Source organism: Gracilinanus agilis, chromosome 1 (assembly GCF_016433145.1).
Source record: "Gracilinanus agilis isolate LMUSP501 chromosome 1, AgileGrace, whole genome shotgun sequence".
NCBI classification, from domain to species: Eukaryota; Metazoa; Chordata; class Mammalia; order Didelphimorphia; family Didelphidae; genus Gracilinanus; species Gracilinanus agilis.
This window is the reverse complement of record NC_058130.1, coordinates 540,079,450-540,104,312: the sequence shown is the minus strand read 5'-3', so window position 1 is coordinate 540,104,312 and position 24,863 is coordinate 540,079,450. Positions and strand designations below refer to the sequence as shown.

The 24,863-nt window shown below is 36.9% G+C and overlaps 1 protein-coding gene across 1 annotated transcript in view; it reads right to left on the bottom strand.

Moving 5' to 3' along the window:
- OSBPL1A (oxysterol binding protein like 1A) overlaps positions 1-24,863 on the bottom strand; it is a 323,698-nt gene that overhangs the window by 14,102 nt on the left and 284,733 nt on the right. The window contains exons 19-24 of the mRNA XM_044666526.1: positions 16,105-16,239; positions 12,941-13,038; positions 11,451-11,633; positions 8,474-8,581; positions 7,826-7,915; positions 7,475-7,601 (exon numbers count right to left, since the gene is read on the bottom strand). Of these exons, the coding sequence (XP_044522461.1) occupies positions 7,475-7,601; positions 7,826-7,915; positions 8,474-8,581; positions 11,451-11,633; positions 12,941-13,038; positions 16,105-16,239 (741 nt within the window). The remainder of the gene's footprint in view (positions 1-7,474; positions 7,602-7,825; positions 7,916-8,473; positions 8,582-11,450; positions 11,634-12,940; positions 13,039-16,104; positions 16,240-24,863) is intronic.

Sequence of the window (24,863 nt, the reverse complement as noted above, 5' to 3'; positions counted from 1 at the left end):
TTTTTTTTTAAATCTGTACCTTATGCTAATCTCATCTTACTCATAACATGCCTCAGAATCAATACTGTGTATTGGCTCCAAGGCAGAAGAGTGATAAGGGTTAAACCATGGGGGTTAAGTGGCTTGCCCAGAGTCACACAGCTAGGAAGTATCTGAGGCCAGATTTGAAGGCAGGACCTCCCATCTCTAGGGAGCCTTTCCTGGCTCTCAAATCCACTGAGTCACCCAGCTGCCTCCAACCTTAGATTCTTAATCTGGAAAATGAAGGAACTGAACCAAAATTGCTTTGTGTTTTATATCATATCTGGCCTTTCATGTGTTTTGATCATATAACTACTATATTTTAATCTACTAAGTCACAAAATATTAAAAAGTAAGAATTGTTTCTTGCTTTGCTTTTTTGTACCAACATGTAAGTATACCTGCCCAGTATTACCAATGTGACTTGGAGGAATGCATTTGACCACACTGGGCTTCAGTTTTCTCATCAAGTAGTAGTCAGGCAAAAATTGTATTTAGTTAAATAATAATGCTAACCTAATCAGTAACCATATAGTAAAAGCTGTAATAAGTTACATTCAATTAGTACATATCAAAATAGTAAAATGGGCAAATATCTTTAAAATTAGCAACATTTTCAGGACCTTTGTAATGATTTTACAAATTAAATTACACTAAATTTGTAATGGAAAAAGATAACAAAGAGAAAAAATATTTTAAAACTCCCAATGAGCTCCTATTTGTAACAGGGGTTTCTTTTAATCCCTTTACATATAGCTTAGGTGGGATATTTATCCCCCCTCTCTACCTGCTACTGGCCCATTTTCCTTATTCAGCTTCATGTCGAAGTTTTAAGGTGATTAAAAGGTATACTCTGATATTACTTCCTTATTAATTCATAAAATCCAAACATCTCCTTCATTAATCATTTAGCTCTGAGCTTCTTCCCTAGTTTATTAAATGTTCTTTATCTAATGAATAGGAAAACCTTTCTTCCAGTAAGCTTTTATCTCATCTTTATATATAAAGCCTCCTAAGCTTAATTAAATATCAAGATTACTGATTATACTACATATTGAGAGTAATTAAGAATAAAACATAAATGATATATAACAGTTGTGAGAAAGATTGCAGTCAGTCACCTTTAATCATCACATATAACTACTGACTTTCTCAATTGTGAAACTTAGTCTATAAACTAAAATTTCTTCTAAAAAAATCTCTTCAGATTTCTTAGCAAGATCTCAGGAGAGAAGTTTTCTTCATTTTCTATCACTGTTTAACTCATGCAGCCTTTCTTCACATCAGCAAGTCAGTCAGTCAATAAACATTTACAGGTATTTACAGGGTGTTGTGCCCTTGTAATCTGGAAAAATCCATGTAAATTTTTTCTGCCCTCCCTTCATACTAGAGAAGAAGTCTTGAGTTTTTTTCTTTTTCCTTTATGGAGTGTTTACCAAAACTTATGTAAAATTTGTGTTATGTACTTGGTTATAGGCTATAGTTTCTAAACCTTTTCTGTGTTGTCTACTGGCTTACATGTTTTGTCTGTGGCTTCTGCAAAACTCCCCCCAAAATTGCCATTTAATTTCTTATGATCTTCAATATAGCAAAACTACCATGGGGAAAATGAGGTGGAAAGGATACCCATATTAAGTTCCTACCATGTGTCAGGATCTGTGCTAAGTGCTGGAGACACAAAGACAAAAGGACAGTCCTTGTCTTTGAAAAGCTCATAGTCTAATGTGGGAAATAATGAAGCATAAAAGATATACTAACGTATCTACAGACATAGACATAGATATAGATAGGAAATAATCAATAGTGGGAAGCCATCAGAAGGAGGTGGAACTTTAGTTTAGTGGGGATTTTAAGGAAGCCAGGAGGTGGAGATGAAGAGGGAGAGCATTGTAGGTATAGGGGACACCCAGTGAAAATTCCCAGTCATGACTTTTAAAACACTCAGCCTCTCAAGATTCTATCCCTTCCTAAAGATATAATACTGTGCAATTAGAATTTGCTCCCCAGGACTCTCCTTCCCAGCATCCCATTTGCATATTCACACTGCATGCTAACATAGGGAAGATATAAGTTTTGTGTAGCTCCTCCCTTGCTCTCTGCTCCCGGGAATATGGCTGTGGTGGTTGGGTGAGTGCCAGGCAGGAGACATTTACTCATATGGTCATACTTAAGTTTTGTACTTTTGTTCTTTTATTTCTTCTACTTCAAGTGATTATTAGTAAATCTTATAAAATATAATACTTAGAGTTATTGGATGTTAATTTAAATTTAACATTATGGAGATCTTCCTTCTCTGTGGGAGAAACTATTGAAGCTGGTACTGCATTTGTAAAAAATAGGGGATCATATCAAATGATTTCTAAAGACTCTTCTAGTTCTAAAACTCTAAGGACAACAACAGTGATGATGAAAATAAGACTATAAATGATTATATGTCAGAAATAATCTTAAAGGTGTTCAAGGCAGAGGAAAAAAGTACAGCCTAGAGCATTTTTGGAAAATCTTATAGCACTGTTATTAATGTGGTCCAGTGTGTCATTTTGTTTTACTAAACTATTTTTCATTCCTACAAGGGAGGGCTCTTTTTGGAGGGTGAGTTGGTTATTGTAAAATGACAGGCTATTGTTGTTTTTCCCCAGTTCACTTGTAGTTTTTGTTTTTCCTCACAAAATGACATGTTGGGCATTACAATTCCCAACTCTTAGGATGGCTTACAAATTTTGGTATTCTGTCATGTGAGAACATTAAAGCAAAGTACAAAAATCTCACATAAATGAACTAGATGCACGAATTTACAGTTTGTGAATGAAAACATTTTTGTAACTCATGGTTGAATAGCTTAGTCCCATGACTTTGGAGGAAAACAGGGGGTTAAGGGGATAAAAAAAAACACAACCAAATGCTTTTTAAGTATTATATATAAAGTGGCATCCCTTTCTCATTTGGACATTTTTGTATATTAAAAGGGGCAGAAAAAATGACATTTGGGTGAAAACCTGAGAGAAAGCAGCTTCTCAGAACAAAAGGATTTACTTATGGTATAAATGAACTAAGTATTACCCTCTGAATAGAGCCCTTCCTTATAGGAAAGAAAAATAGTATCACAAGACAAAACAATATGTCAGACTACATCTAACAGTGCTTTAAGATTTTCCTAGCTCTAGGCCAGTGATGGTGAACCTTATGGCATGGGTGCCAAAGATAACATGCAGAGAGCTCTCTGTGGGTACCTGGCCGCCCCCCCCCCCACTCCTAGAGTTCGTTATTAGAAAGGACTTGAACATAACTGTGCCCCTCCCCCTCTCCACTATGCCCAACAACAGTTTTTCACATTCCCCCGCCCCTCTGCCCAGCAACCAGTGGGAGCACACAGGAGGGGTAAGGTGTGGGCGGCTCATAGGTGGCAGAGCTGGAAGGGAGCAGAGTGCCTGGGCCACTCCCTCCCCCCCCCCCCTACACTCACTGAGGTCATTCCTCACTTCACCCACCCCTCTGCCCAGCAGCCCAATGGGAGCGCTTCCTCCCTCCCCTGTGTGGGGCTAAGCATGCCATCTCTAAAAGATTCACCATCACTGCTCTAGGCAATACTTACCTTTCTCTGCCTTGAGCACCTTTAAGATTATTATTTTCTGACATTTAATCCTTTATAATCTCATTTTCATCATCATCATTAGAAATCAGAAATCAAAGTTTCCTAGCAGTTCATTTACTTATAACTATCATGTAGACTTTAATGGTGATCAGAAACCCTGATAACTAGAATGCTTTGGAAACTGTGCATTGTCTAGCTGTGTGTGGTGAGGATGACAGAAATGTGAATTTTGGTTTCTCATCCTAAGGCAGAGATGAATCATTTCACACCAAGGGCCATTTTTTTTAGGCAGGGGTCAGTGAATAGGATGTAATTCGACATAATAATAAACCATTATGGAAGTGGTGGAACTGGAGTTAAGTCTTTATGTTTGGATAGATTTGGAGGGGGTAGAGAGTGAAAAGTTTCTAGTTAGGCAGTCTGGTTATAAAGTAATAAGACTACTGTGTGGATGGATACCTTGTGAAAACAGATTTTATAGCCACCTTTTTAGAAATGAAAAACAAGGTCTTATATTCAAAATCTAGTAAAAGGATCAATGAGTTTCACAAATGGAGAAACAGTCCTAAGGCCTGAATTGTACTTACAATGTTTAAAAAAGAATGCTCTAGAATTACTGAATTAGAAGTAAACTTTTCAAGTACAACTACTGAAACATAATTTCCAACTATACCATTTTGACAAAGTAGTCACCCACCATTGCTAGGAGATGTTCCAGCTGACGATGAACTCTCTCTCCCCTAGTCATCTATTCCATTTTGGTGTAATTCTACATTTTAGTTTATTCACCTATATTAAGATATATTGATTCCCCCAATAGCATTTCCAACCACTGCTCCCAGTTCTTTTCTCTAGGAGCAAGCAAAAGACACTCCCATCCTGTTTTCAAGTCAATTCTTCAACGTTAAAGTCAAAAGATCTATGATTTCATTAGTATGGACATTCTCTAAACTGAGGTCTTAGAAGAGGGGCTTCCTGAGCTAGTGTGGACAAAAAACTCCTTAACTAGACAGATTATTAGAAGGCAGAGAGATATGGAGTCTACTATTACCACTTGTACTCTGCCAGCATAGCCTTCAAGAACGCAAAGATCAATCCTCTATCATGATAAAGCATCAGAGTAATGAGACTTTACTGGTAGGTTTGCCCATCCTTTCTTAAACCATCTCTTGCATTATTCCTCTTCACCCCCTCAACATGGCTGTAAATACATAGTGGAAAGATATTAGTCGGTGGGATAAACCCGTCCTGGTGTCTTGCCCCAGAGGCCTTGCAGCACTTGCCCTTAGCCAGTGCTTGCCAGCTGACTCTGATTTTGGTTCCTTCCCGGGGATCTAATTGCTCTACAACATTACTTAAGACAGCTTGGTGTGGCAGTGAATAGAGTGCTAGACTTGGAGTCAGAGAGACCTGAATTCAAATTCTTCCTCGGACATTTTGATAACAGCTCCGTGACCTTGAGCAAGTCATAACTCTGTGGGTATCTTAGTTTGCTCATCTGATGAATGTGGATAATAATAGTATGTAAATCACAAGAATTATTGTGAAGGCTTCATGACATAATATAAGTAAAAGCATGTGCAAGCCTGAAAGTGTTATATAAATGCTAGCTCGTGACTATTTAATAACACATTCAGAAGGGTCATATCAGGTCTCTGCCCATCACAGTTGAATAAAAACTGTTCAAAAATCTGAAGGCAATTAGTATAGCTTCTCTTCTTCTGGGCTACATTCCCTAGTTATTTGATTCTATGAAGAATAACAGCAGGATTTATGCTGGTGTGGCCTGTCTTGCCCTGCTATTATTAGGATTTGCTCCAGGAGTTTCTGCTTTAGAACACGTTGCGACCATAAGCATCATCCTACAGGCCTTTACCTCTGGCTGTTTTCTGGATGGTTTTCACTGTTCCAAGAAGCATTAGAATGAATGAATTCTACACAGAATGAAGTGAAATCTTGGTGTTCAAAGGGGAGAGCCCCAGGTGTGTCTCAGAGAAAAGAGATTTGGCCCATGTGAATAGGAAAGTGGAAGGGAGGGCTAAAGAAAAGCAGAAACAAAAATAGAATCCAGGCACAGGTGGCACTTATTAGTCTGTCTATCCATCTCTCTGATATTGGTTCTCCAGATTAAGACAGTATTCATGGTAATGATAATAATGATAAACATTTTTGTATTGCTTTAAGGTTTTTAAAGTGCTTTACATACATTATCTCATTTAATGCTCTCAAACACTCCATACGGGAAGTGCTATCATTATTAATCCCATTTTATAGGTGAGAAGAGTGAGGGCAAAAGAGGTTAAGTGATTTGTCCAAGATCACACAGCCAGGTAGTATCTGAGGCAGGATTTGAACAGAGGTCCTTCTGACTTCATGTCCAACATTCTACTGTAACCACCAACCCAAAGTTGTCCAACATGTGGGCAATACTCCTCAGTATGTATGTGGCTTTTCTAAGTCAATATGCAGCCCAAACAGAGATCTTTATGTACCAGTGAGGGGCTCCCTATCTCTCTTTGCATTTGGCACCATGCACTAAAGAATATTTATGTTAAGGGCACCACCATCCTTCCAATCATTCTTGTTCAAAACCCTCCGAGTCATCCTTGATTCCTCATTCTTTTTCACCCTACCCATCCAAGAATTTGCCAAAGCGTGTCATGTCTACATCTATGAGATACCCTGCATAAACCCTCTGTGTTCCCCTCATACAGATACCAGTCTAATTCAGGCCCTGTTTCCTCCCAACTGGTCCCTCTACTTCATGTTTCTTCCTTTTTTGATCCATCTGCCAAGGAGAGAGTCATAAAACAGACATCTAGCCATGTCACTCCACTGCTCAAGATTCTCCAGAAGATCCCTTTTCCCTCTAGAATAAAATAAAAAGCCCCCAACTTGGCAGTTCTGTAAGGCCCTTTGTGAAAGTAGCCCAGCATTATCTTTGCAGGTTTATCCCACATTCTTTACCTTCACTCACTCTGTGTTCCAGACAAACTTGCCTCTTGCTCTTTCTCCTCCATCTCCTTCTCCCTCCTGCCTCCATGTCATTACCGGGTTGGCTGCTGTCCGCCATCCCAAGAGTACTTGTACCTTTGTTCACCCTCACAGTCTCTTTCCTTTAAGGCTTAAGTGCCATTTTCCTAGAGGAAACCTATCTTGATCCTTGCTCCCTTCCTCAATTACAAATTACCTTTCAACTACGTCATTTGTATTTGTTTTTCTACGTAAGTATTACTTCTACCCCATCAATAGAACCAAAGCTCCTTAAGGCCTCACAGACTATTTGGTTTTTGTTTTGGAACCCTAATATCTAGAACTGTACCCTGGTACAAGTGCTGGTTGTCAATTATAGGCTTATTGAATAAATCAACTTTTCCATTGCCAGGCCAATTGGATAATAGCATAAAATGTATTCCAAAATTTTTCATATAATAATTATTGTGAAAGGGGTAAAAAATCCCTCTATACAGCCTATTAAAGGACACATTATAATATGTAAAATCTATACAATTTAGGATAAAATATATGTGCCAGAGGCAGCTAGATAGCCAATGGCTAGATTGCCAAGGTCCTGGGTTCAAATATGACTCCAGACATTTCCAAGCTGTGTGACCCTGGGCAAGTCACTTAGCTCCACTTGCCTAGCCTTATCACTCTTTTGCCTTGTAACTGGTAAGAGTTTAAAATAAATAAAATATATGTGCTAGAGAAAGAACCAAGGAAATTAATGAGAATGCAGCAAGTTCAAATCTGTGTGAATGTAAGTGCCATGCAGCCCAATCACATCTCACCTGTAAAGAGAAAAAGGCAGATGTAACAGTGCCCACCACTGCTATGATAGTGGAGTCACAAAAAAGTCACCTGTTTGCTGCTTTTCTTTTCATCTGCATTCTTCTTGTCATTCTTCTTACAAGCCTCAAAGGTGGCGGGATCGACACTGTACAAACACTCTGTCCACTTCCCGTAGAGGGCCCGCAACTTCTTTTTACTGTTAAACAGAGGTTAGTGTTGAGCACAGGGAGCTAGGTTCTGCTCATTTAAAGATGTTTGTCAATTATGTTTTTGAGAAAAACAGACAGAAGTTGGTAAAAGTCAATTTCAATTCTCTGTCACACTTCTATATTAAGTTGTCCTTATAAAACTTCTCTCAACTCAATTTTAACGTGTAAGCCTATTCCCTCTCTAGTGCATAATTAAAAGTAGGAATATTACCTTTTATCCTGAATGTAGCCTTCGACTTTGTGCAATTCCTTTCCAAAAAGGCCACATGGTTTGAAGTTTAATATACATTTCTCCCCAGTCCTATGATAAAGATGGCAAGTTTAGATGACCAATTTGCATTTACTGAGCAAAAATCTCTAAAAGACATAGCAGAGAATAAGGTACATTGCCCCAGAACCTATCCTAGATAAGATAAACAAGACAATAAATCAAAAGGTAGATAATGAAGGTGATAATGAGAAGTCAGATGGGACTAAATCTCTTTGCTTAATAGAATAACAACACTCCCATTTACATACCAGAGTTATAAAGCAGTTGCTTCATAACTTAGGAGGAAGGCAGTACAATCATTATTATCTTCATTTTTGTAGGTACAGAAACTCAGGTTCAGAGAGGAGTTAAATGCCTATGCTCACAAAGTTATCTAAGTGTTGGAGTCTGGACTCAAACCCAGTAGCCCATTTCTGCCAAGGTCAGCCCTCTTTCCACTACCATTATATTACTCTCCGTTTCTTAGATTCTTCATCAGTTCCTACTAGAGTAATTATATACCAGTTATTTTAATCTGAAGCTCCCAGAACTATATTAGGTGTTCTTAAAAGAACATATAATAAGATCCTTGGAAAAAGCCTAACTTACTTGTGGTTTGTTATTTCCATGTTGCCATACTGCTCAATCCAGAGTTTACCCACAATAATGTTATGCACACAACAAGTAGGATTTGTCCACGTGTAGGCTTCATTGTGCCTAAAAAATAAATTAGGAATAGTACATTATAATGTTATTCGACTTAGTCAATAAACCACTGGCTCATAATGGAAAATATCATGGTATATATAACAAGCTAGTCTTCTAAAAATAATGCAGCCCAGGAAGTTTAAAACTAATATCTAATCAAAGTAAAAAAAAAATGAGCTATGAATAGAGGGTCTATATATATTAGCATTTTTGATAAATCAAGGGCCAGTGCCATTCTTCAAGCTAAGAAAAGATGGTCCTTATCCTAGGGCAGTTAACAAATAATGTACAAAATGTTTTCTTCATCAAAAAAAAAACAAATTAAGTTTATAGACGTGAAATATGGCTTATACCTCAAATAATTATAGCAGCACTTTTTGTGATAAGAATCAGAAACCAAGTAAATCTCCATTGAAGGGAGAATGGCTGAACAAATGGGGAACATAAATGTGATAGAATGTTGTGCTATTAAGGAATGATAAATATTATGCATACAGAGAAGCAAGGAAAGATCTACATGAACTGATGCTGAGTAATGTAGACAGAGACAAGAAAATAATTCCACTATAAGAACAATGTACAAGGAAAGAACTTAAAAAAAAAGTGAGGGAAGCAAGGTGGTGCAGTGGAGAAAGAGCCTGGTCTAAAGATGAGAGGCCCTTGACTTCAAACCTAACCTCAGATACTTTCCAGCTGTATGACCATTGGAAAGTCACTGAAACTACCCAACTTGCTCAGCCATTACTTGGAACTGATATTTAATATTGATTCTAATACAAAAGGTAAAGGTTCTGCCCCCACCAAATCAGAAGTGAATACTAAAAAATTACAAAGAACAAGACTGTCTCAAAATAAAAGCTAGGAGAAGACACAACTACCCTGTGAATATGGTATATTTTCTACATTTTTATACTATTTTGGTATAGTAAAGCATTTATCAAGCTTTTACTATGGGCAAAGCACTGGTGCTAAACACGAGAGAGAAATGGAAAAATCAGAGTCCCTATTCCCACAGTTCATAGTCTAAAGAGGAAGACAACACAAATGGAAGGCTGATGTGGGTATTGGACAGTTACACTGATATTTTCCTCTTTTCTATTTTTTTCATTTAGAAATATTATTTATTAGATGGGATGGCTCTCTATGTAGGGTTGGGAAGGGTTACTAGGGGGAATTATGTTGATGTTAAAAAAAAAAACTATGAATAAAATACATTAAAAAAAAGAAATGGTACTACGAAGGTGTCTATTTTAAGCATTTAGATTACAAAATGATACACAATGTGTGAAAATAAGATAGGATCCACACAAAAAGTAGAATACATATTAATGTGTATTCTGTAAAGAAATTTAGATTACAGGAATAATTCTGGACATGTCCCTCAAAACTCAAAACTGATTTTAAAAGTTTGTTTCAAAATAACTAGAAGATCCATCTCCTCCTCACCAAATGGAAATACAGTAGAAAACTGGAACAAGGGTCCAAAGGCTTTCCTATGGAAACTCCAACCTAGTTCACCAAAGTAGGAGAACTTAGGAGCATTGTCAGTGCCCTTAACAAGCCTGGATTAATACCCCAGGCTTGATTTTATCACAATATTTGTTCTGGCTTTTAAACTCTTACAGAAAAGTAAAGCAATTAGAAGTTTGAATTAGATCATCCTTAAAATAACTTCTAGTTCTAAAATTCTATGATTATATACATTTGTGTTAGACATCCTGAAACCATATTCACAATTAGCATGCGTGTAAAATGCTCACAGAAATAAATTCATTTAGAAAAATGGCTAATCACAGACTGAAACACTATTACTATGATTTATAGAGGTTACTTGGCAAGAATTGGGCATGCATTTCTGAATATACATCAAAATGTAGATTAATTCTATGTTAAAATACACGGAAACCAGGAAGTTAGGTGGCTCGGTATACAGAGTATCAGGCCTGGAGTTAGAAGGTCCTGGGTTCAAATCTGACTTCAGACATTTCCCAGCTGTGTGGCCCTGGGCAAGTCATTTAACCGTAGTTAGCTAGCCCCTACCACTCTTCTGCCTTGGAACCAATACTTGCATCAATTCTAAGAGTGACGATAAATGTTTAAAAATAAAATAAAATATATGCAAACATTGTTCACATTAAGTTAAAACTTGCATAAATCTAACTGGGACAATCAGACCAAAGAACTGCAGAAGTCTACTCTAAATAATTAAGTTCAAGAGCTGATTGCCCAAAGTATGAATCCCAGTGACAAAATTCTTCATAAAAGATTATCTAGTCTCTATTTGAATTGCTTCAGTCTTGGAGGATTCAATACTTCCTAGGGCAGCCTGTTCTATTTTGGACAGTTCTAGGTGTTGGGACGTTTTTCCTTCTGAAAAACTTTATTTTATGAAGGAAAAACTTCCTTTAAATTTAGTTGAAATGTATCGCCTGAAACTATTTCTCTTTAGAATAAAGGAAAACAAAGTTAATCCCTGTTCCATATATCAAATCCTTCACTGATTTGGAGAAGCCATCCTATGACTTCTACTTCAGGCTAAATAAACATCAGTGGTGCTCTCAGCCAAGTGTCCTCACTGATCTTGTCACCCCAATTTGGACACAGTGGAATTTGTCACTATTGCTTCTAGAAGGTGACCCCTAGAGTCAGACAACCTACTCTGCATGTGTCTAATATGGCAGAGTACAACAGGAATACTAGTGCCCTCCCCACCCTACATTCTGTTTCAGTTAATGCAGAATCATGCTTTTACACATGAAGTACAATTGTTGTTGTTTTTGATGAATGATTTTCAACTTTCAAAGGTGTATGTGTGCATCTCTTAGCATGTGTGCCCACTGGCATTTGTGGGTAGGAAGGCTAATGACATATAACTTACTCAAGAAGCTCCAAAGTGATGGTTCCTTTGGGTTCAGCTTCCACACTCTTGCCCCAGAACTTGAGTTTCGGATAAATTGATCCATGAAAGATAAAGTCATTGTTTAATCCTTCAGCATGAAATGCACTCACTGGAGGATGATGGCTCACCTGCTCTGAGATAAGTCTGAATCCAAGATCATCTCTTTAAGAATTAAAAACAAAAAGTACTATTAGTTACCTTGCTCTATAATAAATAAGCTGCTATTATTTCAGTTACCATTATGAGCACAAAAACTAGACTGAAGACAACTTGGGTTTGAGTCTTGATTCTAATGTTTACTAGCTATATGACTGAGGCAAGTAACTTAAACACTACCAATAGTAACCCCACCTGTGAAATGGGGATGGTAGCCTATCTCTCTCAGGATTGTGAGGAAATCACTTGGTAAGCCATAAAATATTCTATGTTAGATATTGTTATTTCTGATATGACTATTTTGAGTCTTAAAAAGATGCTATTGAGGAAATAAGCCTGCACTATAACTTTGATGTACAACGTATCACAGGGCAATTATGGGCTCAAAACAGAACCAGCATTTTCAAAAGTTGTTGAATCAAGACTCATTTTCACATCTGCTAGTCTTCATGTCAAAATTATTATTAACACATAAATGTATGGGGAACAAGTAATGCTACCTGTGGAAATTTAAAACTTGACACTTCGCTGTGTAGTGCTCCCTATGGGGAAAATTAAAAAAACAAAAACCTTAAACTGGGTCTAGAGAATTAAAACTCTGAGAATACGCAAAGTTGTATTTAGGATTTACAAAAGCAGGGATGGAAGGAGGAGGAAAAAATGAATGCAAGAAATTTGTGCATGGAGAAAGTTCTCTTAGTAAATTACACAAGTATGCCTGAAGACATAAACATGAGGAATTAAATACAATCATACTTTTTGTTCTTATTATACTTAACGTCTTAGTGACAACAAAATTAGTTTAATAGTATTGGTTCAATATGGTCGAATATACTGAAATCGGTGATTTTCTGTTCCCGAAAAAATTTATTGCTTTCCAGATCAGGTCTAAGGAAGCACAGCAGATCTTAACCTCAATGATTAAAATATAATTTCTTCATTTTGAACTTTAATAGCATACCCGATCTTAATACTAGTTAAAGTAAACTCATTTAAGTTCATTTAGTAGTTTTAGTGTTGTCAATAAAAACTTTTTTTTAAAGAAAAGTTCTGAGTTGTCTTTATTTCCTAAAAAGACATGAAATTGTGTTTTGGCTCAAACCAAAATTTTTCCTTGAGAAAATTTAAAATTCTAAAGACCAGACTACGTAGGAAAGTTAGACAACATTTTATTAAAATAAGAGGAAAAATAAAAAGACACCAGAAGTTATAAAGAAAACAAATCAATTCATAGAACATGCTCAAAAATAATCTTCTAAATGCCACCACTTGAGCCACCCCACATTGAAATGCCGCAAAAGAGAGATCTTTACCGGACTAATTCATAAGTCTCTCCAAGCAGTGGGTTGAAAGGCTTTCCTGTGCGTTCCCACTGAGAAGCAACAGCAGATACAGCAAATGCGGCCACACACTATGGAATAAAATGGGCAAAAAGCTGAAAATAATCTCATACTTAGGAACCAAGATTTTATTTAACATATTACCACAAAGTTATTTTTGAGTGGTTTTTTTTACTCTGTATTCTCAAATCCTTCCATACTACCCAGGCAGTCAGTTTGGACAATGGCACTAACAATATACATAAAAAATAGGTTTTTTTCAGAGCAAAAATGACTTCTATATCCTACCAGTGACCTCCCCAAAGTGTCCTGAATTATCTGAAGGGCATTAAGAAAATTATAAATTACCATTTCGCTTTAATTAAAAAACAACAACAACAACAAAAACCTCTGCTAAACAATACTTCGGAAGATAAGAGTGTGGTAAAACTGAAAAAATATAAGAAGTCAAAAAATCATAGAAGATTCCAAAGAGACCTGGGACAATAAGCTACATAAAGGAAAGGGGGGGAAATGGTTTAGTTTAAAATGTTATTGCTCTGAAATAAGAAAACAATATATCTAAGAAGACTAGGTGGTACCTTGTACAACACTAGAGGGTATACATTCCACATTGCTGTCATTGTTCACATCATAGCATCCTTGCTGTGAGGAAGAAGCCCTGGAAGTAAGGCCTTCAGACTAATTACCTGGTCTCCTTGAGGACATTTACTGCTTCTTTTCCTCCACCACCTTCTCACTTTCTTATTTTCCCAAGAATCAAATCTAGTAATACAAGGTGATATTCTGACCTTCTTAATGATAGGCAGAGAGCAAGTTGCCAACTTGAGACAGAAATTGGGGAATGTGGAAGTCTTGGTATTGCTGGTAAGAGTTTAGGGGCACACCAAGCAAAATTAGGGGAATGCAAGAGCCACTGATATATACTGATGTCAATGACTTTAGTTCAATGGAAATGCAGTTTAATTCCTCAGCCTTTATTTCCTTTTTAAGAAATTACAGAAACAGATTTAGAGCTATATGGAATTTTAGAAGGTTATCTAATTTAACTCCTTTATTTACAGATGAGAAAACTGAGGCCCGGAGAGGTGCAGTATCTAATGTCTCACACATAATGATGAAATAACAGGGATTGAATGAGTCCTCTAACTGCAAATCCCAGCCTCTTCACATTATAGCAGCACATCCTTCAAGGCATCCTAAGAAATTACTAGTTTTAACCAATGGGGTTATCTAGTTTGACCTGATAAATTATGATTACATATTTAGCTTTTGATTATCCAAGGACAGATTATGCAACATTGTAGATCCCTAGACAATTTTCTTCAGTGTTAGCTATTTACCCCCACATCTGCAACTTCATCTACTATAGGAGAGACAACAGAAGTATAAACAAGGAGGGACACGCTATTTAGTGATATTTGTTATTTATCAACAACATCAAAAAAGATGTTTAATCAGGGGACATAAAAAGTAATGTTTTTCTTTTAAAGTTCTTTTATTTACTTTAGCATAAAAGATAAATATTATTGCTATTATGCTACTCTAAATTAGTCTATATGCTGGAAAGCATCATTTCCTGGGTTGCAATTATGTATGTGGTTTCATTTCCTTAAATCAGGCCAAACTGAGAATCCAAAATTGGAGTACACTTGAAGTTTGTGTCTCCTTGACTACTTCTGTTGTGAGTGAATGCTCTAATAGTGTTTTTTTATGCTACTAATAAACCCAGGAGTTAAGAATAGAGGAGGTGGTAATTGTGTTCCTGTTCTTAAAATCTTCAATGCATTATCATAGGTACTTAACCAAATGAGAAAAGAACATACATAATGTAGTGCAGAGGTGCAATCAACCCTGCAAAAGGCTAACTGTAGAAGTTCTGGCAGTTAAGAAGGGTTTAGAACCATGACTAGTGGCAGTTGATCCGGGAGGCTCGGTCAGAGCAGAAGGGTCAACTGAGCTCGGTCTTTGGGCTGAAACCTGGCCTTGATTCTGGGCCTTTTCTCTTGAGATTTTGTAGCTTAGCTAATTCCTCTGGATCAACCTAACCTTCCCTATTTCAATCCCCATTTCCTTTCCTAATTTCCTGTGGGTTTTGGGAGAAGGGTGAATTTTGGGTGGTAGCAATCAAACTTTGAAGACTTAGGTTTTCCCAATAGACAAGTAGGGATTACCCTTGATACAAATTATCTCCTGATTCATTGTGTATAACTTCCCTCACCTTAAAGGCAACAAAGCCTCCTGGGGCTGAGTGGGAGCAGGCTCTTGCTCAGTCCACTCCATTCCTGTGTCCCTCCCCCACCTGAAGCTCCTCCCTAGGCGGTTGTTAAGAGAAACCTTGTATTCTTCTGTCCTTTATAATCAACCCTGAAACTTAATAAAACCTGTTGTTATTTAATCAAACCTTTTGCTAAATCATTGGTTGAATGATAAAGAGGGTTAAGGAGAGAAAGGAATTGGTTCACTTTAGTTCCTGAGGGGAGTTGGAGGCATCCATCTTGGAGGAAGTGGTGATCGCTATACTTCCTCTGAGAAGTCCTTCTATTTCATAGACAGGGAAGAGCCTTGGGACTCTGTCTGTGTGAACCTGAGAAATTGACTAGAAAGCCCTCTAGTAAGTTTCAAACCATTTCTGACTGGCCCCAACCTTTGTCTGTATAAGTGCCCTTCCTACCTGGAAGGGTTCAGCCTGTTTCCCTTCAGTGTCCTCTGTCTAAAGCCTGTGTACCCAGTCTGTGTCTCCCTGTTGCAGCTGCCTGCCCAACTACCTCTTCATCTCTCCTGCCACCTCAATCTATTATCTCCACAATTGTACCCTCCTTTCTCACCTACTGACTTAGGGAACCACAATCCCCATCCATGTGCTTTATTCCCTTATTACAATAATAGTTTACATTGCCCCTTATAAGTTTATTCCCAGTGACAGGCACAATTTATGGTAACTAGCAGGCACAAAAAAAAACAAAACAAAAAAAACCAACCAACCTCTTGATTGACTGTTGACAGTTCCAGAATAATAATAATTTTTTAGAAACATTTTCTTTCTTTTTTGAAAACTATTTACAAAACAATGCATTTCATGGGTTTTGGAGACATAGAACCAATACAAATGGACATACTTAATAATGATTACATACTTGCATCCTTTCAACTGCATCAGAAAATGCACTGGCCTTGTGGATGAGGTACGTATGTTCCATATATTCTGTTAGTCTCTGTAGGAAGCTCAGCGGTTCATTAAATATAACTGGCATTGTGATCTTGGACAGCTCCTATTTAATAACAAGATTTAAAAGTTAGGTTTATGCATTCTCTAAGAACATCAGACTTTGCACAACACTCTGTGTACTAGGTGCTTAATAAATGTTTGCTGAATGAAAGAATGAAGAGAAATACTGAACTAGAAATATTACTATTATGTTTAAGAGTGCTGGAGTACAATGACCACATTTTAAAAAGTATTTTAAGACACAAAAAGGAAAATGCTGAGCAGCTGGTAGATGATCAGTCAAAATATACTGACGATCAAATGGTCTGTTTAAATTGAAATTTCTCAAGGCCTGTTGAGCCCAAGATAAATCCTTGGCATGTATAAACTCCACACTTACCAGTGTAACCACCAAAAAGCTATGGAAAAAAGTGTACAAAGACAGTCTTCTATGTAGAGTAGGAATATCTCATCTGGGATCCCAATTCTGTAAAGTACTTTATATGTGCTATTTCATTTGATTCTTACCTTATGTGAAGTAGGTAAAGGTATTTTATCCCCATGTTACAGATGATGAAACAGAGGATGAGAGAGATTATTTTCTTAGGGTAGCAACTAGTGAGTTTCTGAGGCTGGATATGAACTTGGATCTTCCTGACTCCCCGTCCAACCCTATCCGCTAAGCTATTCAAGGTAACATAACTATATGCAGAAAATATATAAGCTTAATTAAATATAATTTTGGCAGAGCAAGCTCTAGCAGCTGGAATATCAGGAAGAGGCTCATGTGCTTCACCTAAACTTTGAAGGAAGCCAGAGATTCTATTCCAAGAGATGGAGGTCAGGCAGGAGTATATTTTGCATTTTGAAAAGAGGTAAATCCAGGAGAAATATCACATCTGATATAAGTAAGGAGACTGTTTTAGCTGGACCATAAAGTAAGTAAACGAGAGAGTAATTTGTAATAAGTAGGTAAGAGCAAGAATGTGAATAAGTGTGGCAAAAAAAAATTTAATTTTGAAACAATAGGGAGGCACTGGAGCTTCTTGAGCAATGGAATGGCTTAATCTGCTCTGTATTTTAGGAACATCACTTTGAAAGCTGTAAAGAGGATGTGGGAGGGGAAAAAATCTGAAACAGATAGACCAATTAGAAGGTTCCAATGATAGTCCACGCTAGAGGTTCTGTTAGTGGCCATGAGAATACAAAGAAGGGAACAGATATTAGAGATCTTATGGAGATAGAATCAACACGTAGCAACTGATTGACTGGATATGGGGGATAGAAGTGAAAAACTGTTGATGACTCCAAAATTGTGACCCCAGTTGACTTAAAGGATGGGGGGGTGCCCTTACCTCAAATAAGGAAGTGGAGGGTTTAGGGGAAAGATAATAAGTCTTGTTTTGGACACATTAATTTTGAACTCTAGTTCAAAAGTTGGTGATGGGACATTAGAATTCAAGAGAGAAACTTGTGCTAGACATAGAGTATCTGGAAGTCTTGTAAAAACATATTAAATGAACCCTGGGACACTGATAAGATCACTAGAAGGAAGTAGAGTGAATGAATAAAAGGTTTAAGACAAAGTCTTGAAATAAACCATGGATAGAGATGTAGATGCGGATGATCTTACAAAAAGGAGACTGAGGAATTGTTAGAAAATAAAGATGGTTAGAAAAACAAGAAGAGAGCAGGGAACCCTAATCATTCCCTTGCAAGCAGAGGGTACTTGATAAATCTTTGTTAGATGAATTAATTATCCAAAATGAAATGCATGTAAAATGTTCTGTAAACCTTAAAACACTTTATAAATGTCAGCTCTTCTCATAATATTTGAATTATTTGCTGTTATTTTCTACACATCATGTTCCCTTAACTATACTTTACATTCCTTATAGTCTTATTCTTCTCCTTTATTCCAATCAGTATACAGTAAGTGTTGGGCATAAAGTAGATACTAAATACTAGGAGAAAGTAAAAATTCTCCATGACCCTTCTTGTGCTTCCTCTTCATAACCCAGTACTATGATATTATTACACTGGTTGGTGGGGTAAAAGGGTAGGGAGACATTATCTGTTTTCCATGCTACAAAATCTAAGCAATGAGGACAGCTAGGTGGCTCATGGGATAGAAAGCCAGGTCTGAAGATAAGGGGTCCTGGGTTCAAATCTAGCCTCAGATACTTCCTGGCTGTGTGACCCTGGGCAAGCCCCGTTGCCTAGTCCTTACCACTCTTCTGCCTTGGAACCAATATACAGTATTGATTCTAAGGCAGAAGATGACGGTTATAAAAGAAATGAAAAAAGAATCTAAGCAACATTTGGGTGCATAAATCTTCTCCAATGCATAAAAGAATTGGATAGAAAAGGAGTAACATAAAGAAGGATGAGTATGACTATACTTAGGCAATGGCCTAAATTTAAACTATGGGCTGCTAAGTAAAATTTTTCTAAATAGAATCCTCTGGTCATATGCACCTGAAGTACAGCTGCCCAGCACCCTGGACAGTACCTTTTCTCATATATTTTCTAGACTATATAGAAAGTAACTGTGCTTATGGATTCAAACAGTCAAGAAGAGAGTAAGATTAAATAACAGTGCTGCTACTTCTCATAAGAGACAGGAAGGATCCTATAAAATTTCTTTGGTTGTTTCAGTATGGCCAGATGGATGGATATTCTGTCTGGAACTCAAAAAACCTGAGGCAATAGGGACTGGGACTAAAATAGCTAGCTCCACATGGTTGAATCACAGCTGCTCTTTGACCAAGAAGTTACGCAAGCAATTTAATTTCTAGTTCATGTCTTTTGGTCTTTTTATTTTTTGCCATTCACACCTCATTTTATACAAGCAAAATACATTTACACATCTGAAATTAAATTTTAGGAAGAACAGTGGTTATCTAGAATTTTTATTTTGTCTACTTTTTCTAGAAAACACTATGGCAGTTGAGAATTGAATAGACTATTAATTAAAAAAATTTTTTTCCATATTATTCATTTTTGTAAGTGAATAATCATATAGAACCAAAACCTCAAAAATATACCCAAATAAATAAGGAGTAAATCATATATTTTCATCTGCATTTCTCCTCCAACAGCTCTTTCTCTAGAGGTGTATAGCATGCTTTATCTTAAGTCCCTCAAAACTGTCCTGGATCATTGTATTGCTATTAGTAGCAAAGTCTATCATATTTGATTGTTCCACAATATTGCTGTTACTGTGTATAATATTTTCCTGGATCTGAATAGACCCTAATTAATAGTAGAAAATGGGAGACTGGAAGAAGGAGGAAAGGAAACCAAGGAAGATGAGTATTTCAGCATGGACTTTTTCCTGAACAGGGTGGTTCAGGTAGGAATGTTTTTATTAAAATCTATTTTCTTCCCAATCCTGCAACTTACTTTCTCTTCAGAGCTTATCTAGTTTATCCATTTCATTTGATAGATGAGGAAATAGTGGCTGACAAAGGTTCAGTGACTTGTCTAAGAACGTACAGCTAATCTATTGCAAAACAAAGCTATAAACTTATATCATTTGATTCCAGGTCTTGTGTTCTTTCCATTGTACCTTACTATTACTTTTCTGCTATTGAATCCTGTGCTCCTTCCTCTCCACTTTATTAAAATTACAGCAGGCAAGGCACAGAGATTATGCTCTGAGGATGAGTTGAAAAAACTTGGGATATTACTTCATTAATTGTCTTCAAGTATCTGAAGAAATATCTTATAAAAGAATTAATCTTGTGTTACTTGCTCAGGGGACAGAACTGAAATGTAGCGGGATATCCAGGTGGCTCATGAATAGAGAACCAGGTATTGAGGCCAGAAGTCCTGGGTTCAAATCTGATCTCAGACACTTATTAGCTGTGTGACTTAGTTAAGTAACTTGGCCTGGCAAGTCACTTAACCTCCACTGCCTAGTCCTTACAACTCTTCTGCCTTAGAACCAAAACACAGTATTGATTCTAAGATGGGAGGTAAGGGGTTAAGAAAGAAAGAAAGAAAAAAGAGAGGAAGGAAGGAAGGCAAGAAGGAAGGAAGGAAGGATAGACAAAGAAAAGAATAAAGAGGTAGAAGGATCACAAGAGACAAAATAGATAATTTTGATTACATGAGACTGAAAAGCTTCTATATAAACAAAATCAGTGTAGATAAAATTAGAAGGGAAAAGGCAAACAGAAGGAAAAAAATTTTTTGCAAGAAAGTTTCTCTGATAAAGGTTTGATATTCAAGATACATAAGGATATGATTCAAATATATTAGCAAAAAATTAATTCCCCAAAAGATGCATTCTTAAAATATATGCCTAGGGAGGATAGTGATAGTGAAACCAAAGAACGAAAAGAAAGGAGAATCACTTTAGCATATAAAAAACTCACAGAAGAGCTTCCTGGCTACGATGGCAGCAGAGTAAAAAGCAGCTGCTTAACCTCTCATAACCAAAACATATAGGACTCCTCAAGAAGACATAAAAACAAACCCAGAGGAACATAGGGACCCCACAACAGGGCGCAGCATTGGAGGTACGTGGAATCAGGGCATTTCCATGCTATAAAGGGGTGAAACAGCTCTCACTAAAACGCAAGCTGAGCAACCCCCACCCCACCCCACACCACCTACAGTGCCAAAGCCAGCTCATAAGAGTTAGAGCAAGTTTGGGGCACGGATTAAGTCCTTGGCAGGTACCTGGGGTCACCAGGTCATGCTCCTGAGAGCAGCAAGACTTAAGATCCTAAGAGGCTAAAGAATGCACGCGACTTTGAACACAGACCCTCAGCGCAGGCACAAGGGCGGGCTTGGACGCAAGCCCAGACACAAATCCTGAGTGCAGGCAAGGACTCGGATCTTGAGCTCAGGCGTGGACCTTGAGTGGGGACCCAGTGCAAAAGGGGTTCACAACTGTGGGAGCAGCGCCCTGAAACTGTTAAAGGAGCCTCAAGAGCACAGACAGACCCTGAGTGTGAAGATAAACTTGAGGGGGCACAGGGCTAACAATGGCGAGAGAGTCAAGAACCCCAAAAGAGAAAGATCATCAAGAAGAAATCTGTAACACTCGACAACTTTTACACAGATAATATCCAGACAAAAGAGCAAACAGCAGAAGAGAACAAAACAAATAATCATATTGAAACCTTCCCAAAAAAATGAAAAATGGCCACAAGCTATTGAAGAGTTCAAATCTGAGATGATGATTAAGATGTAAGAGATTTGGTGAGAGAAGTGGAAAATAGCACAAAAGGAAATAAACAGGTTAGAAGACAGAAACTCCCAATTGGAGAAAGATGCCCCCAAATCAAATGAAATGGTAAGCAAATTGTAAACCAAAATTTGGCAAAAAAAAAAAAAACAAAACATTTTAAAAGGCAGAATTTTGCAATTGGAAAGTGAGGCTCAGAAATCAAATAAACTGATAAGCAAATTGAACACCGGAAATGACCAGACTGAAAAGGAAAACTAAAAGATTATAGCCAAAAACCAGTCCCTAAAGGCTAGAATTGAGCAATTAGAAGCTAATGATCTCTCAAGACAGCAAGAACAAATAAAAGAAAGTCAAAAGACTGATAAAATAGAAGGAAACATGAAATATCTCAATGAGAAAGTGACAGACCAAGAAAACAGGTCGAGAAGAGACAATCTGAGAATCATTGGTCTTCCTGAAAAAGCAGAAATTAATAGAAATTTGGACTCCATACTAAAAGAAATTATTCAGCAAAATTGCCCTGAAGTTCTACAACAAGAGGGCAATATAGACATTGAAAGGATCCATAGATCACTCTCTACACTAGACCCAGAAAAGACAACCCCCAGCAATATAATATCCAAATTCAAAAGCTTCCAAGTAAAATTAAAAAAAAATTTTACAAGAAGCCAGAAAGAGACAATTCAGATATCAAGGAGCAACAATCAGGATAACACAGGATCTGGCAGTCTCCACACTAAAAGACCACAAGGCTTAGAATATGATATTCAGAAAGGCAAGAGAACTGGATCTACAACCAATGATCACCTACCCATCAAAATTAACCATATATTTCCAAGGGAAAGTTTGGGCATTCAACAAGATAGAAGATTTCCAAGTATTTGCACAGAAAAGACCAGGACAAAATGGAAATTTCGATATCCAACCAGAAAAATGAAGAGAAACATGAAAAGGTAAATAAGAAACAGAGGGGAAAGAAAGAAAACTCGTATTTTTTAAATTTGCCTCTTTAAGGGCTTCAATATGATCTAATTATTGGTATTCTTATGTGGAGAAATGTTATGTATAATTCTCTTTAAGGAACTCTATTCTATATTATAGTATTCACTATTATAGTAATTAGAAGAATTATTCATAGGGAGAGGTTGGAATACTAAATGGCCTAAGATGATATGGGGGTGGGAAAGAGGGAGGTGAATAGTAGAGGATACCAAGAGAAACTTGAATTAATAAGAAAAAAAGGATATTCTATTACACACAAAGAGGGCATGAGAAGCGGAAGGGATGAATACTATTATAAGAAGGAGAGGAAGAGAGCATTAAGAGGTAATAGTTAAACCTTACTCTCAGGGTAATTAACCCTGAGAGGGAAGAGTAGCTTTATCCATTGGGATATAAAACTCTATCCAACCCTACTGAGGAAGTCAGAAGGGAAAATCCAAGGGGAGCAGGGGAGTGGGGAGGTCAAAAAAGGAAGGGAGGAAAAAGGGGGAGGGAATTCATTAGGCCTTAAAAATAAATAGAGGGGAATAATAAGGCAGGGGGTAGAAAGGGAAGTAAATCAAGGGAGGGGACAAAGGTTACTGGCATAAAGCAAACCACTGGTTTAAAAGGAAATAGTATAAGAAGAAGAGGTAGAACTAGGAGAGGATACCAAAATGTTGGTGAATACACAACTGATAATTATAACTCTGAATGTGAATGGGATAAACTTGTCCATAAAAAGGAAGCAAATAGCAGAGTGGATTAGAAACCAAAATCCTAGCATATGTTGTCTACAAGAAACACATATGAGGCAGGTGGACATACACAAGTTGAAGGTAAAGCGTTTGAACAAAATCCTTTGGGCATCAAATGAGAAAAAGAAGGCAGGAGTGGCAATCATGATTTCTGACAAAGCCAAAGTAAAAATAGATATGATTAAAAAAGACAGGGAAGGCCATTACATCCTGATTAAAGGCAGTATAGACAATGAGGAAATAACATTGTTCAAGATGTATGTACCAAATGGCATAGCAACCAGATTCATAAAGGAGAAACTGGCAGATCTCAAGAAGGAAATAGATAGTAAAACCATACTAGTGGGAGATCTAAATGTCCCTCTTTCAGATCTAGATAAATCAAACCAAAAAATAAATAAGAAAGAGGTAAGAGAGATGAATGAAGTCCTAAAAAATTAGATTTAATAGATATGTGGAGAAAAATAAATAGGAAGAAAAAGAATACACCTTCTTTTCAGCTGCACAGGGTACATTTACAAAGACTGACCATGTAATAGGGCATAGAAACATTGCAAAAAAATGCAAAACAGCAGAAAAAATAAATGAAACCTTCTCAGATCATAATGCAATAAAAATAATAATTAGTAAGGGCACCTGGACAGGCAAATCAAAAACCAATTGGAAATTAAATAATATGATTCTCCAAAACCAGCTAGTCAAAGAAGAAATCATAGAAACAATCAACAATTTCATTGAAGAGAATGACAATGATGAGACATCCTACCAAACTATGTGGGATGCAGCCAAGGCAGTACTCAGGGGGAAATTTATATCCTTGAGTGCATATATTAACAAATTAGGGAGGGCAGAGATTAATGAATTGGGCATGAGACTTAAAAAAATAGAAAGCGAGCAAATTAAAAATCCCCAGATGAAAACTAAATTAGAAATACTAAAAATTAAGGGAGAAATTAATAAAATCAAAAGTAATTAATAAATAAGACTAGAAGCTGGTATTTTGAAAAAACAGATAAGATAGACAAAGTACTGGTCAATCTAATAAAAAAAGGAAAGAAGAAAACCAAATTGACAGTATCAAAGATGATAAGGGAGACCTCACCTCTAACAAAGGGGAAATTAAGGCAATCATTAAAAACTATTTTGCCCAATTTTGTGGCAATAAATATAGCAATCTAGGAGATATGGATGAATATTTACAAAAATGTAAATTGCCTAGATTAACAGCAGAAGAAAGAGAATACCTAAATAATCCCATATCGGAAAAAGAAATTAAACAAGCCATCAAAGAAGTCCCTAAGAAAAAATTGCCAGGGCTTCATGGATTCACAAGTGAATTCTATCAGACATTCAAAGAGCAACTAATCCCAATACCATACAAATTATTTAATACAATGAGCAAAGAGGGAGTCCTACCAAATTCCTTTTATGACACAAATATGGTACTGATTCCAAAGCCAGGTAGATAAAAAACAGAGAAAGAAAACTACAGATCAATCTCCCTAATGAACATAGATGCAAAAATTTTAAATAGAATACTAGCAAAGAGACTCCAGTAAGTGATCAAGAGGATAATCCACCATGATCAGGTGGGATTTATACCAGGAATGCAAGGATGGTTCAACATTAGGAAAACCATCCACATAATTGAACATATCAACAATCTAACAAACAAAAATCACATGATTATATCATTAGATGCTGAAAAAGCCTTTGACAAAATACAGCACCCATTCCTATTGAAAA